Here is a 16,609-nt window from a genome sequence, read left to right on the forward strand (position 1 = left end):
CTCAAAGGGCGTGATGCTTTGATTAAGAGTGTCCAATCAAATGGGGATCAAAAGAAGTTGAAAGGGAAGGAACTTGCAAACCTGAACCATCCTTCCAAGGTTGGCAATAGTCTTGAAATGAAGCAAAAGACTATGAGAAGCGAGAAGGAAATTTTGAAGAGTTCAAACAATAAGGCTACTACCCCTGAGAACCTTACTCCTAATGAGAAATTTTCGAAGAGTACTTCATTTCATCTTCCTTCAAACATTGTGAAAGCTATTGATCATGATTCTTGCAATTCACATGAGAAGAAGAGGAGCGAGCCTTTTAATGAGGAGGATGAGCAATCCACCAGCACAGACCAACATTGAAAGCGCAAGAACTCCAAGGTAATGACTCTCCCCTTGGATGATATTGGTTTAGATCCCAAAGAACTCTTTAAAGACATTCCGGATATATCTGTGCCTGGTATAAGCCGTGCCAATATTGTAAGGACCCTCCTTGCCTTCTTTAATCTAGCATTTGAAATTTGCTTATTAACTCATATTCATGGTTTGTCTCACAACACTTTCCCTACAGTTGGATGATCAAGACTTGATTTTCATTGATGATGGAGAACCAAGTCAAGTATCAGTTGAAGGACCTACTGCATTTGAACTTTTGGCCAAACAAGTGGTCGGTTCTACCCAACAAAAGGGTGCTAGTGAGAATTTCAAAAAGGCAGTAGATGATGAAAATGTGACTCAGCAAATCATGGCACAGAAGGTGGAGCATATGACTCCATCGGCCAAAAGAAAATTCAAAGTTTTTGATCCACCATCGTGGCCAAGGGCGCCTCGAGTATCTGAATTTTACCCCCAAAATGTGATCTCAACATGCCGTCGAGACTACATCCAAATGTTGTGGAATAACTTGAGGGTGATGATATCTCAAACAGCCTTGGAGCGCATGCCAGCTCTTGAAATGAAAGCCAACGAGATCATGGAGGAAATGCAAAGTTTCAATGCCACGGATATCTCAAATTTGCAAGGCCTTTTAAAGGTCTTCTTTGCAAATGCAGTTGTTACGTTGCAGTGAAATCTTCTCTCTCAAATAAAATTTCAACTAAGTCATATGATGAGTTGCTTTCTATGGCCACCCAACATCTTAGAGATGCTCGGAGTAAGGAGAAACAACAAGCGGAGAAGATCTCAACGCACATGTTGAAACTTAAGGAGATTGATCGCGAGGAAGTAGAGTTGAGGAAGCGACTTGAGTTCTTAGACACTCACAAGAAGGAGACGCTTTCACTACTACGAGAGGAGCAAGATGAGCTTACCCGAGTGCAAGGCGTGATGGTTGACTTACAAAATGAAATCCGAAAGATTGAGAGTTCCTCGCCTCTACTTGCTGAGGAGAGCCAAACTTTAGACAAGATGCAAGCATTACTTGAAAACAACCGAAATGAGCTGTCGTCATTTGAATTTTAGGAATAGTTGCAATCTTTTACTTTGTTTCAAATTTCATCTTTTGTTAATTGCTCAAAGCGTGTAGCTATGAGTACAAGCACTTCATAATGAAACTTGATTTTTTTTCTTTTCATCACATTCTTACAGACATCCTCGTCTTTACTTGCTCATTCAATAGCCACCGTTTTAGACTATCAATCGTAGTATGAACAATTCCATTTTTGCATAACTTTGAATACACTTGAAAAGGTAATTATCCAAATAATTTGGTAATCTGAATAATACACTTTCAAGTATATGTCATAAAATAATTTGAACTGTCCTAAAGATGAATGTTCTTTTTTTTTTATCAAAAGAATCATTCGGACAAAGACTTTAGTTTTATAGAGTTGTAACTGAACTTAGAAGTTGCCCTCTAAGCTGCCTACGTATCCCCAAAAGGGAATCAAGTCACACGTAGTTCCTACCGTTCACAGTTTTAGCTCATGCGGGTCAGGAGTATCCTTTTGTTTACCACCTTAGATTTGGTGGAGTGTTTCAGCAGTTTAACCACGTGCTACACAATTGGTAGTTGTTATCCACAGTTTTAGCTCATACGGGTCTGGAGCAACATGCAGTTTAGACTCATGCATCATGGAGTGCTTCATTTTTTTTTATGGCATGTATAACTTCATGAATTTTTCATTTATAGGACCAACTTTTACATCATCTTTGTCCACTAGTTTATACGCGCAATTTGTGTAGACTTCTCGAACAATATATGGCCCATCCCATTTGGAGACGAATTTGTTTTTAGTGCGATGAGTCATAACTATTGGCTTTCGAACGGCGAGTATCATGTCCCCGACTTGAAAGGAGCGGCGCCGAACTTTCTTATTGAAGGCTCTAGAGAGACGGGTTTGATAGCATTCCAGATTTTGTTGGGTCTCTAATCTCTTTTCATCTGAAGCTTCCAATTCTTCAAGGCGCAGGCGAACATTTTCTTCCTCCGTGAACCCTTCTTGGATAGCAATTCTCAAAAAAAGAATTTGTTGCTCAAGGGGTAGAACAGCTTCTACACCATAGACTAAGGCATATGGTGTGACTTGCGTTGGAGTTCGGTATGTGGTGCGATAAGCCCAAAGAGTTTCACCTATCCTTTCGTGTCAATCTTTCTTTGATTTAGCCACCACTTTCTTCAACAAATTACACAAAATTTTGTTGAATGCCTCTGCGAGATCATTGGCGGGGGCATTGTACATGGAAGACTTGCGTTGCTTGAGATTAAATTTTTCACACAACTTATCCATCAAGCTGTTGGAGAAGGATTTTCCATTATCTGTGATGATGTACCGGGGAACTCCATAACGGTAAATAATATTCACACGAATAAAATTCACCACATCTTCCTTTCTAACTTGCTTGAGCGGTATGGCTTCATCCCACTTAGAAAAGTAGTCGGTCGCAGCCAATATATATAAGTGTTGACCGGACGACTTTGGTAATAGCCCCACAACATCAAAGTCCCAAGCATCAAAAGGCCAAGAAGCAACGGTCGGGTGTAACGATTCAAGTGGTTGATGAATGTAATTTGCATGAAACTGGCAAGCTTGACATCTTTCAACATATTCTATGCAATCTTTGACCATAGTAGGCTAATAGTAGCCCATTCTTTTAATTCGAAAATACAACTTGGGACCGGATTGGTGAGCTCCGCATATTCCAGAATGTGCCTCGTGCATCGCCCGATATGCCTCGTTTTCGCTCAGACAGCGTAACAGTACACCTTCAAATGATTTTCGGTACAGCGCGTCCTTGTACAAGATAAAACGAGGGGCACGACGACGGATGTCAGTTCTCCTACGTTGCTCCTCAGGTAATTTTTGATACTTGAGATAATCAACGAGGGGTTGTCTCCAATCTTCTTTGTCAATTTCATAGGTTGAAGCCACATGAGCGTCGCCTCCTTCAACATCTTCATCATCAATTAGTGAAGGAACTACCCACTTTTGGCATACACGAACTTGTATCTCATGATCCGGCATGGCAAGTGAAGAGGCTAGCACAGCTAATGCATCAGCTTGCTTATTTTCCCTTTTAGGAACATGCTTAATACTTGCACCTCCAAACTGCTTAATACTTGCACCTCCAAACTGCTTCATAAGTCGCGTTGCGTATTTGTGATACGGAATTAATTCGGACTTTTTGACTTCATAGCTCCCTAAGAGTTGGTTGACCACCAATAGAGAATCACCATAGATTTGAATGTCTAACTGTTCCATGTCGACAGCTATTTCAAGTTCGAGTATGAGGGCTTGGTACTCAGCGACATTGTTTGAACAATGTTGATTTAGGGTAAAAGAGTATAACAATATCCCTCCATCAGGAGTCACAAATACAATCCCCGCTCCAACCCCATGACGATGAGCAGCACTATCAAAATATATTTTTCATGGTGGGCAAATCTCAATAAGGAGTACATTCTCATCTGGTAGTTCATCACTTAACTCCCATTCAGCAGGTATAGGGTGATCAACAAGAAAATCCGCCAGAACTTGTCTTTTCACAGCTTTTTGAGGCACATAAATAATCTCAAACTGTTGTAGCTGAAGATACCATCTAGCTAGACTGTCGAACAGCACTGGTCTGCTCATCACATATTTTATGGGATTCACCCTGGAAATGAGCCTCACACTATGCGCTTGAAAGTAGTGCTTTAACTTCTGTATTGCAAAAATAAGAGTTAAACACAACTTTTCAATTGGCGAATAATTTAGTTCATTGGGGGGTCATAATTCTGCTTAAATAATAAAGGGCAACCTCTTTTCCTTCATTATTTTTTTGAGCGAGCAATGCCCCCACCGACCGTTCTTGGGCGGCAATATAAAGAAATAATGGCTTTCCATGAATAGGTGCAGTCAACACAGGTGCTTTCATAAGATAAGATTTAATACTATTGAATGCATTGCTACATGACTCATCCCATTGAAATGGCATATCTTTCTTCATCAAGCGATTAAATGGTTGACACCTTCCTGCTAAATTTGAGATAAATCTCCTCAGATAAGTTAATCGCCATTGAAGACTTTTCAATTCATGAATGTCACGAGATTCAGGCATCCTCAATATAGCATCAATTTTGGCCTGATCAATTTCAATACCTCGATGGCGAACCACAAAACTAAGAAATTTTTCCGACGTGACTCCAAATGCACATTTGAGAGGGTTCATTTTAAGTTGATACCTTCTCAACCGATCAAATACTTGTCTCAAGTTCTCCAAGTGATTACTTCTCCTTTTCGATTTAACAACTAGATCATCCACATAACACTCGATATTTTTATGAAGTATGTCATAAAAAATACTTTGCATTGCTCTTTGATATGTGGCTCCAGCATTTTTGAGACCAAAAGGCATTAATTTGTAACAATAAATACCCTTAGGAGTACGAAATGCAGTGAGCTCTTCATCCTCAGATGCCAATCGAATTTGATTATATCCAGAAGAGCCATCCATAAATGATAGAATTTCATGCCCTGTAGTTACATCAATCATGAGCTCAGTAATCGGTAAAGGAAAGTCATCTTTGGGACAAGCATTGTTAACATCCCTGAAATCGACGCAGATGCGGATTTGTCCATTCTTCTTTCGCACAGGCACGATATTCGAAATCCATGTGAGATATTTAACTTCACGAATAAACCCGGTTTCAATGAGTTTATTGACTTCCATTTCGATCAACGGAATCAAATCGGGTCTAAATCGCCGTTGTGCTTGTTTCACAGGTCGAACTCCCTTTTTAACAGCCAAATGGTGGACGGCCACTTTTGGATCTAAACCCGGCATTTCTTTATATGTCCATGCAAAAATATCTTGATACTCCCGCAAGAGTTCAATATATGCTTTCTCTTCGTCAGGACTCAGTGAAGCACTTATGTATATTGGACGTGGGTCTTCTGAAGTACCAAGATTGATCTCCTTTAGATCATCCACAGTAGCCTTAACACCTTCCTCCAATTCAGGTGGAGCGTCTTCAGCATCTTCTTCTTCTTCAGGCGAGTCACCGTCAATTATGGTTATATGATTGCATGAAATAACACTCTCTTCATCATCCTCTTTTGGTCTTGTGTACACCACGGTATGCTCCCTGACCCTCAATTCAGTCCCACACTTTATTACAAGATCCGTGCATCTTCTCATTCTCAAAGGAATGATGCTACCAAATTTATGAGGACAATCAGAAGGTTTTTCAAGATTTTGCAATGACTTTGCCATTTTTCCTTTACTCTTATAAGAGTTTTGAGATTTTTGTCTTTTTTGTGGTCCCAATCTCTTAAAAACAGATACCCGTGAAATTTTATTCTCCTTTTCATGAAAAACTTGAGATTTACCAACTATTTGAGAAGACTCATCCTCCACAGCAATATATTGGCTACTAACTATATTGATCTTGATGTGGATTGGTGTAGGAGAGGAGTAGCCAAGGCCAAATTTGGGATTTGCAACGGCGTATCCCTTTTCCTTCAACATCTTTTGGGTAGGATTCAACCCATGAATCATGTCACTAGTAGATTGACGGGATGAAACATTTAACACCGCAGATTCTTTGAGATCGTATCCAGCCTTAGCGAGAAGTTTATAAGCGATAGAATCAAACCTTTTTTGGTTCTTGACTTTGGTATGGTGTCTTGTTCAACTTCAGATTCTTTGCTTAAAAAGTTAGACATTTTAAGTGGAGAAGATGACGCTTTTTTTTATATCAAGATGAGCTACCGGAAGAGTCAAATCTTTTAGAGTTTCATGCTGAATTGCAGGTGACTATCCCTGTTCCATTCTTGATTTGGGAGGTAGCGAAAGACAACTGATTTATTGTTTGGCAATGAAACATCAGTTTCTTCATGAAATTCCTCTTTTGATTTCGAAATCATCACTTTCTCCCCTTTTGCATTTGGAGATTCGGGGTTCTGGATTTTATCCCCAAATAGAGGTTGTTCAGTTTTATCCTTCGCAATGTGCCTTTTGACGTAAAATTTGGCATCGGCGATATATGCTTTCGCCTCAATGAAGGATTATCATCAGCTTTCACACTTCTTGCCACCCCGTTTTGACAGTACTTGAAGCATTGATGAAAAGTTGAAGGTACAACTCCATTTTCATGAATCCAGGGCCTTCCCAACAGTACATTGTATGTTGTTTTAGCATCTATCACATACAACAGTGCTCTGGACGTCATGTCATCAATGACTATCTCCAAATTTAGTGATTCAAGAGCTCTTTGCCCTCCTTGATTGAAGCCTTGAATCATCAGTCGACTATTGGAGAGTTCATCAACAGGGATACCAAGCTCCTCCAAATCTTTTAAAGGGAGAATATTGACTGCGGAACCTGCATCTATCAACATTCTATTCACCTTTTGCTCCTTTGCATAACCAGTCACAAACAAAGGATGGTTATGCGGTGTTGACCCAAGCAACAAGTCTTCACTAGTAAAAGTGATACTTGTGACGTTCACCTCTTCATTGCTGGTAGGCACACGACCTTCTTCATTGCCGGTGGACGCACATACTATCTCACGAGTCTTATTTTTTTGTTCCTAGATATTATCTACTCGCGTTGTGTGACTTGCGACCACATCAACATCAAAGAATTCTTTTGGCAAAAATTCTTTTAAAGTGATAGGAGTTCGTGACTTTTGCTTGAAAGTTCGACCTCCTTGAAGATTACGACAGTCATTAGTTTTCTTTACGTCCTTCTCTTTTTCCTTCAAGGTCACCATACTTCTTGATAAGACCTTGCTCGCCTTACTAGATGGATAAGACTTTCGCCTCCTTCTTCGCGTGACTAGAGTCCACCATTCATCATCCACATCAGGCTGTAGCGTCTTTTCATATTCATATAAATGTTCCTGAAGAGTTGAAGGAGCACCTTCTTGTTTAATTTCTATAGGAACAAGTGATCCAAATTGAATTATTGGCAATACAGGTACCATGACCCTTTTATCCTCCATGGATTGAAGGGAACCAATGGACGTTTGATTCACACTCGCCTTGTCTTCTTCAAGGAGAATTTTTCCTCATCTTACCAACTCCATTACTTTGTCTTTGAAGACAAAGCATTTTTGAATGGGATGCCCAACCAATCGGTGATACTTACAGTAATTTGGATCGTCAGTGTTCCTGGCCTCATCAGGTCGCTTCATCTCAGGAAGCGTGATCAAGTTTATATTTAACAGATCGTCAAACATGACAGGGACATCAGAATTAAGGAAAGGGTACTCTTTATCTTGCATCTTCTTGAGAGTCGGTTTCCTCTTTCCTTGTTCTTGATGTGCATTGATCTTTCTGTCTTCTCTCTTGCAGTTTTGGGAACAACCTTAAAAGGCGTTACACTTATAGCCATAGCCTCCTTCTTTTCATTTTTGAATGGTGGCTTGCCCCCTTTCCTTGCTTCTTGTCTCTCTTTGGCCTTGTGAGGGTCAGGAACTGGCGGTTTTTGTCCATCAAGATTAATCTCCAACTTATGGGCTTTTATGGATAATTCATCAAATGTTTCTGGTTGTACACCTTGTAAGATGTATCTGAGTCCCCAGTGCATACCTTGAATGCACATCTCGATCGCGGAAGATTCAAAAATTTGATCTTTGCAATTTAAGCTTATATTCCTCCAACGGTCGATAAAATCAATGACAGGTTCACTCTTCCGTTGACGTGTATTAGAGAGTTCAGTCATGCTGACAGTTCTCTTTGTGCTATAGAAGCGACTAAGGAATTCATGCTCTAACTGCTCCCAACTGTCAATGGTTCCAGATTCCAGATCCGTGTACCAATCAAAGGCATTACCTTTCAACGAGCGAACAAACTGCTTAACGAGCAAGTCATCATCAGTGCCTGCATTGTTACAAGTTTCCACGAAGTGTGCTATATGTTGCTTAGGGTTGCCCTTGCCATCAAATTGTTGAAATTTTGGAGGTTGATACCCCACAGGCATTTTCAAACTTTCCACTCTAACGGTGTAAGGTTTGGTGTAACCACTATATAACTTGGTACCTCCACCAATCTTGTCCTTGATTGTGCTTTCGATAAATTCCTTCAGATTGTCAACATGAATGGTGCCATCAGGGGAGATCGAAAATTCTTTCGCGGCTTGTGACTTCGCATCCTCTTTCTTCTTCTCCCTTGATGATGAGTCACCTTCATCTTGCACTCTGGATTTCTGTTTGGACATACTAAGGCTATTTTCGCCTATATTTACCATCATAGCCATTAATTTGACTATCTTGGCATCTTGACTTTGCGCATGCACTACTAGCCATTCGATAATTTTGGCTAGATTCGAAATCTGGTCTTTCACAGTTGTGGTATTGGTCATTATGACGGGCATCACCACAGAGGCAGCCGAATCACTTGGGCTATCAATAGATTCATCTTAGGCTCCTTTCTTATTGGGAAGCATCTTGAGATTTGCTTCTTCAGTCACAACGTTCGCCTTGGCCTTCTCTGCTAACTTCTTAGCCTTACTCCTTGTCAGAGGTGCAGTATACTGCGTCTCTTGAGTGGTTGAGACATCAGCAACTAGGCCTTCAAGAGAAAAGTTCACATTCTTGAACTCCATTGAATTTTGAAACTGGTAAGTTGTTGGAAGAAAAGAGATAAGAGGCAGAGATAGTCCCACCGGGTGTGCCAGAAATTTGTAAGCACAAATTTTGTTGCCTAAAATAAAAGACAAGAAAACTTGCACAAATATCAAATTGATTAAATCAAATAATAAGCGGGTTACAATTTCTGAAAGTTCTTGAACCAAAGAAATTAATCCTCTGATTCTTTTTTTCGAATAGCTTCAATTGAAGGGTCGAAAAGACTTGTTCTCTAATCAAAAGGGTGTTTCCTATAATTTTGGCGTAGAAAACAATTGATTTGATGATGGCGTCAAACACTTGGAACTTCAAGTCTTCAACACCGATAGCAAAAGGATTTGTTTGATTTGAATTGGACTTGGATTTGAGGAAGAAAGCTCTTGAGAAAATTTGACAGAGTTTCTCCGAAAGTTAGTGATTTTTCTCGTCCCTTTGCCTTGAGGGAAGACCTCTATTTATAGCCAAAATATGTAGGATAAATCTTCAAGAAAACCCTCCAGAAATCTTTCTGCATTTTGGGTAACTTGTAACTCAAGAAACCCATTTAATTTGGGTTTAAATAGTGGGCCAACCCAAATGATCCATGGTGAATTAATAAAGCAATCAATTCACTCTAACTTAAATGACCATTATGAATTTAATTTGATTTAATAGCCCATACAATATTGACCCAATTTGCCAGTTCAAAACATAATGGACTTCTATAATTTAATTTAATTTAATCAAGATCGATTTAATTTAAATAAATCTCGACTAAATAAATTAAAAAAAAATTCTTTGTCTACAATTTGTTTATTGGTTAAGGAGATATTTTTTATTTATATATACATTTCTCCAAGATTTTTTAAAGTTAAACAATAAGATAAATTTTCTTATTTTGCATGGAAAGAAGTATGTAGTTATAATGTGCAGAAAGTAAAGATAGAGATAAAAGTGAAAATATTTCAAAAGTTAGACAAACACCAGAAAAATGAAGTAAGAAAATATTTTCAATAAACTAACAAAACACCTGAAAATGATGAAAGGGAAATGATTTTCATGAAAAATTACTTCCACGGAAAATATTTTCCCAAGAAAAACATTTTACTTCCAACCAAACAGACCCTTAGTCTTCTAATTTCCAAGGAACAGGCTTCCATTTCACCATCCGAGGCCTCAAAGATCAACAATTGCGCTTTTTGCACAACCCTTAACCAAACATGTTATGTCAGATAGGAAAAAGAATCAAGTACCTTAATAATATCTAAGAATTGAATAAAATAATTCAAGTTTGTAACAATCTAGGGTAAATTGAAGAATCCAAAAAAATTCACTAAAAATATATAGGAGATATATTTCATAAAATCAATGCATATAGAAAGGCAATTTACCCACATAAAAATATGTGTGGGAGAAGAGGAATACTACCAATAATAATCTATTAATCATACCATAAGAACAGGACTCTCAATCCTTCACTCTTTTCAACTAAACATAATAATATGATTCTCTATTTATAGACTAAATGACTTGATAAACGTCTCACAATCATAGAAAATTACCTAAAAAGATATTAATTCCTAAATAATAAAACTACCATAACTTGACTTCAATAGAATTACTAAAACCTAACTTAGACTTTGTTCGATAACCCAATTCAACACTTAAATTTAATTGATTCAGATTTTAACATATTCAGACTGTTTGATAACAAAAAATTGAACATCGAAATTAATTAAGTGGCACTGAATTTCCTAGGCAAAACTTGTCCCCAAAATTAAGTGATAAGTTATTCACTTATCACTGAATATGATGTGCACTCAAATATATTAGATTTAATATTTAACAATTTAATAATTTAATGGATTCAGATTTTAGATTTCAAATTTGCCAAACACACTCTTAGACTAAAACACTACTAAATAATAATATGAAAATTTCTAATTTTGAATCTTGATTTAATATGCTAACATTACTTTCCTTAAATCAAACTCTTTCTTGGATTAGGTTTACTATCATCACGATCAATAATCTCCCTTGATTTTTGCTGCAGCAATATTCCACACACTTGAATAGATTTATCTCATTGCTCAACTTATTTTTTACTTGCAAAAATAATCCATGCTTCTGGATAAACTGATTTCGTCGCCCAATTTGATATCAACTTGTTGATAGTTCACTTTGTGATTTTCATAATCACAATTCAACAGACAGGATTCTTCACCGATCTCTGTCATTGCGTCTGCAATCAATCAATCTGACAATTTTCCAACCAAGCTTATGGTCCAATCCATACAAACTAGACATTCCATAACCAACCTTATGGTCTAACTTAATCAACTAATTTTTTTGTAGTAATTTTTATGCTCTAACTCTAACAGTAGAAAACACCCACAATTAACCCTTGCAATCAGATCAATTCTTCAATGTCTACAAGCATCCTAAGATCAATTTCTTGAACCTAGGTCTCTGGTACCAAATGTAGAATCCAAAAAAATTCACAAAAAATATATGGGAGCTATATTTCATAAAATCAATGCATATTGGAAGGCAATTTACACACATAAAAATATGTATGGGAGAAGAGAAATAATACCAACAATAATTTATTAATCACATCATTATAACAATACTCTCAATCTTTCACTCTTCTCAACTAAACACAATAATATGACTCTCTATTTATAGATTAGATGACTTGATAAACAAGTCTTACAATCATAAGAAATTTTCTAATAAGATATTAATTCCTAAATAATCAAACTACTATAATTTGACTCCAATAAAATTACTAAAATCCTAACTTAGACTAAAACACTACTAAATAACAATATGAAAATTTTTAATTTTGAACCTTGATTTAACATGCTAACATAAATTATCTTTTACCCTACTGTGACTTAGTGCTGATCAGTTTAAGTTATATGTGCAAGTTTAATTTCCAAATATACCTATTTTACTACAACTATACAGGCCGACTTAATAGTTTAGGGTATATTCGAGTCGATCCCACGAGGAACTAATATACAAGTACTAGGTCCTTAACTTACTTTCTTATTTAGACTAATATCAATAAAGAGCAAAAAACAGCAACCAAAACTACTTACTACTTTTTAACTAACAAGCTTATAGAGGGAAATATTTGAAGAAAAATCAATAAATATTAAGTTCTAGGGTGTAGAATCCACTTATGGTCCAAAAATACAAGTGAATGAATTTGACCTCTTGTTACTACTCTCGTTTAATTAGGGATTCATTTTTAATATTACCAAAACTCATTCTCATGATATAGTGATTTAAACTAGTTTAGTCTTTCCTATTCTCATGGCAAAGAACTAAATCTAGTCATTTAACTTCATAAAATGGTAAGAAAATCCACTTAAGTGTACCTCTACTCTCATGAGCCTACTCCTTAAGTTTCATTTATTTTGTTCCATCATTATTACCAATTTTCATTGAGTAACAATAACTAAAATCATGTTATTGGTGATCAAGCAACAACAAGTAATAAGCATGTATAAATGGACAAGTTAATACAAGAGGTAACAAGAATAAATCACATTCAACTCATGTTATGGTACCAAAAGTTTTATCTACTCTCTAGATCTAAAAGTTGAGTTCATAATGATAAATAAGACAAATAAGTTCATAGATTCATTGCTTGAACTCATATTGAATCACAAGTAAAGAAAGATAAGAAAAGTTTAGCCAAAAAGATGAACAAACTCTCAAGATCTTCAATTTCTTCACCAAAATGAGTTGTACAACGAAGGATTTCTTGTTCAAAAACTACCTCTAGACTACTTCTTGCTTACTACTCTCTTTTTCTTATGATTTTTACAATATAAAGATGTTAAGAGAGTCAAAAAAGTCTTCACTGAAGTGACATAAAGCTTCCTTTATACTCATCTAGGCTTCCTTGGGATTCTGAGCTAGAGATAAGCTAGAAAAGCTATGTGAATGTTGGACAAGTTGATGTGCAAGTTGCAGGTTCATTTGAAGAATATGCATCCATGAATATGCACCCATGAGTTCGCGTATTGTGGGCACATTTTGCTTTGATTGCAAGTTTTCTCTTTTCTGATTAGTCTTCAACTTTGCTTTGTTTTTGTATCAATTTCAACTGATATTTTCTCGATGAAGGAAGCTAAACTAGCTCTTTAGCAAAAACATGAAAGTTGTAGCCATTTGAATTAGATTTTCAATGCTTCAAGAATCATCCAATATGGAGTTCTATAGACAAAGAAATGACCAAAATACACTTAACTAGTCAAAACTTTATTTTAGCCTTTGACAACAGAAATAGTCGATTGTATTTAGTCTTTTTTACTATGAAAACTCACAAACTGAATTTCAATGTCTCATAAGAAATGTAGAGATATGTGTTAGCTTCAAAATCGCTCAAGAATTACCTCAATCCGATATTTGTAACTTGAGATATTTTTGAAATATCAAAAGTGTCAAAACTATCAAATTCCCTTTCTTTGTACTTGATTGCATTTAAATCTTTTGATCATTTTGCACCTCATATTCTCTTTAAATCACCTCAAATCATCAACAATCATCCAATTATCTTCTTAATTCACTCAATTTGATGATTGAATAATTGAAATTGATAAGTACATATTTTGTGATTGAAAAAAATACACTTTTCATCCTCAAAGTTTGGGTTGATGATCAATTTCATCCAAAGTTTTACCAAGAATACATTTCATCTTCAAAGTTTCTAAATTTTGGCTATTTAAGGACAATTGAAGGAATAACGCTCAATTTGGATAGAAAGCTACATGCAAGAAGCATGCCCCGTTAGAACCAACTTTGCACCCAACAAAAAAGGGGTAAAACTTGTTCTTGCTTCATTTATGTCCTCTCCACTCCTCTACTCATTGTAGTCCTAAAAAAATTCCTAGCCACCCTCACCATTTTAAATCTAGTCATCTACTGGCAAGAAGATTGACATAAATCGTTGGCATCCACTTATTCATGGGTTATAGATGACTTGGATTTGAGTATCTATCCAAACGCATTAAATTAGCCCAACCCATTTAATTTAATTTTTATTTTTTACCTATCAAAAACATATATAATAGAGGAAACCCTATTTGCAAAAATAGAGGAAAGTCATAAAAAGTTGGTAGGTTGTTGTTTCATTATCTTGTATAGAAACTACCAGCTGTTTATAACTTTAATTTTAGGAATAATTTCAGAAACCGCAGGGGAGGTTTCTGACTACTGCAAGTAGGTCCCCTCTAATTTAAAAAGATTACACCTACCTTCTCTACTATTAGTATTTCAGTAACAATATAAACCGCTATGCTAAATTTATCCTAAAAACCCTAAAATTTTGTTAGTTAGAAGGGGGGAAATTTCGCTCATGAATTTCTTCCACATTGCAACTATTGCAATCAGCATAACTACTACGCTAACGAAGTCAATAAGCCACTTTAACCTCATCCTCGTATTCTTATAATTTTGAAAGCCCAATTTTGCATCCCTAAAGCTTTCTGTGCAAATCAATTATGACAATTAATAGTTGCATTCAACCTAATCTTTATCCTCAAATTTTTTTGCCTAAATTTTGCATCTAAATTGACCAATGTCATTATTCAAATTCAATCAAAATGGATGCAATCTTGTTGATGCTAAAATAATCTAACCCACCAAAAATACCAACATGGAGCAACCAAAAGCAACATTAGAGACCATATTCTATGTCTTTAGACAAATTTGATTATAGTTTTTATATTTTGCACAATTGGTATAATAATGTAATCTTCCCCAATCTATGTTTCTTTTTTAGCAATCATTTTTATTTTCTTGTATATACTCTGTATCACCACCATTCTTTTCATTCTCATTTAGTCTGACAACAAATATGCTTTGACAACTTGTCATTTAGGAATTTTAATTCAATAATACTTAAAAAAAGGAAAACAAAAAGAGAGAGAGAGAGAGAAAGAGGATCTATTTCCATAATAATGAGGATTCGGGATGTATTAGATGGTTGTGTAGATGGCAACTGTGGAAAAAATGTGGACTATGAAATATAGGAGAACAAAGATAAGAGAAAGGATTGAAGAGAGAGAATAAGAGTTTGTTTTATGTGGTAACCATTATTTTAAAATGAAAGATTAGTTTTAGTTGTAAGCTTTTTTTAGAAATTATCCATTAGTGAAGGATATTATAGTCATTTTACTGCATGAACGGAGGTTAGTATAATTATTCGAAACTAAGGGAGGTGAGTGAAATTGTCAGAAACCTCCCCTGAGGTTTTTGAAATTATCCCTTTCATTTATCTTCTCCAAAAATTATCACCTCTTTATTACTTCATTTTTTACCTTCTCTAAAAATGAAAAAAATACTAGCCATGCATGGGATTCTTTGTGGGCTTCTTTTATTCCCCATAAACTATCAGCTATTTGTTGCTTTTGTCTATTATTTGAAAAACCTACCAGTTATTTATGGGTATGATTTTCAGTTCCAACCTAAAATAGGCATTATATATAAAAAAAACCACCAGTTGTTTTTATCTTCATGCTGATTTACATGTCAATAAGGTAAGAAGGAAAATTTTAGTAGAGTTTTGCTTTAAATTTAAAAAATTCGAAGTAGCAACCAAATTGGATATTGTAACCAAATTAATATAACCAACTAAAACCATAAAAAAAGAAGAGGCATGGACTTGTCAAAAGTGCATTACAAGTGGTCCTTGGCATGACTCCTACTGAATATGGACCATAAACAAACTAAAGCAAAGGTACAGAATTTAGAATTCAAAAGTTATAACATTAGTGTTTGCACTTCCAAACGGGTTTTATCCCATTTTTTTTGTTCTAATAGAGCATGCTTCTCACGTGCAGCTTTCCATCCAAATTGAGTATTATTCTGTCAATTGTCCCTAATTGACCAAAATTCAGGAACTTTGAGGATGAAATATATTCTTGGTGAAATTTTGAGGACAAAATTGGCCATCAATCTAACCTTAGAGGATGAAAAGTGCATTTTCCCTTTTGTGTATTTTTAGTGTGTTTTCTTATTTAGTTTTTTATATGTTTTATTCACTTTTATAGTTAATTAACTAAGTTTCTAGTGAGATTTGCATTTTGTGGTTTAAGTATAAAAAATTGTATTTCTATGAATTTTAATGGTGAAAACTTCATGTTTTTGTAGATTTATTGATTCAATCATCAAATGGAGTGAATTGCAAAGATATTGGATGATTGTTGATGATTTAAAGAAGACATGAAGTGTAAAATGTTCGAAGGATGATATGTAAGTTTTCCAACTTTGACACTTGTTGGTATTTCAGCTATATCTTAAGCTACACACATTGGATTGAGATCATTCTTAAACCATTTTGAACCTAAGAGATAGATCTACATTTTTTGTCAAGACCTTGAAGTCCAGTTCAGTCATTTTCATTGCCAAAATATTGAAATACAGAAGTGTAATTTTATTGTCGAAAGTTGAAACAGGGAATTGATCAGTCATGGGTATGTTGGTCATTTCTCAGTCAGAGCTTCAAATTGGATTATTATTGAGGCATTGGAAAGCTAATTCAAAGGGATACAATTACATGTTTTATACAAG

At 35.7% G+C, this 16,609-nt stretch overlaps 1 protein-coding gene across 1 annotated transcript; it reads right to left on the reverse strand.

The window, feature by feature from the left end:
- Positions 1-3,062: 3,062 nt before the first annotated feature.
- Positions 3,063-3,689, reverse strand: LOC140015945 (uncharacterized). The gene has a single exon (XM_072068779.1). It carries the CDS (start codon positions 3,687-3,689, stop codon positions 3,063-3,065), a length of 627 nt encoding a protein of 208 aa, XP_071924880.1.
- Between the last annotated feature and the right edge of the window lie 12,920 nt (positions 3,690-16,609).

This window comes from Coffea arabica, chromosome 10c (genome assembly GCF_036785885.1).
Source record: "Coffea arabica cultivar ET-39 chromosome 10c, Coffea Arabica ET-39 HiFi, whole genome shotgun sequence".
Classification (NCBI taxonomy): Eukaryota; Viridiplantae; Streptophyta; class Magnoliopsida; order Gentianales; family Rubiaceae; genus Coffea; species Coffea arabica.

Bases quoted from the DNA above. Each gene is read 5' to 3' on its own strand.
- LOC140015945 (XM_072068779.1), bottom strand. From the start codon at position 3,689: ATGGAACAGTTAGACATTCAAATCTATGGTGATTCTCTATTGGTGGTC.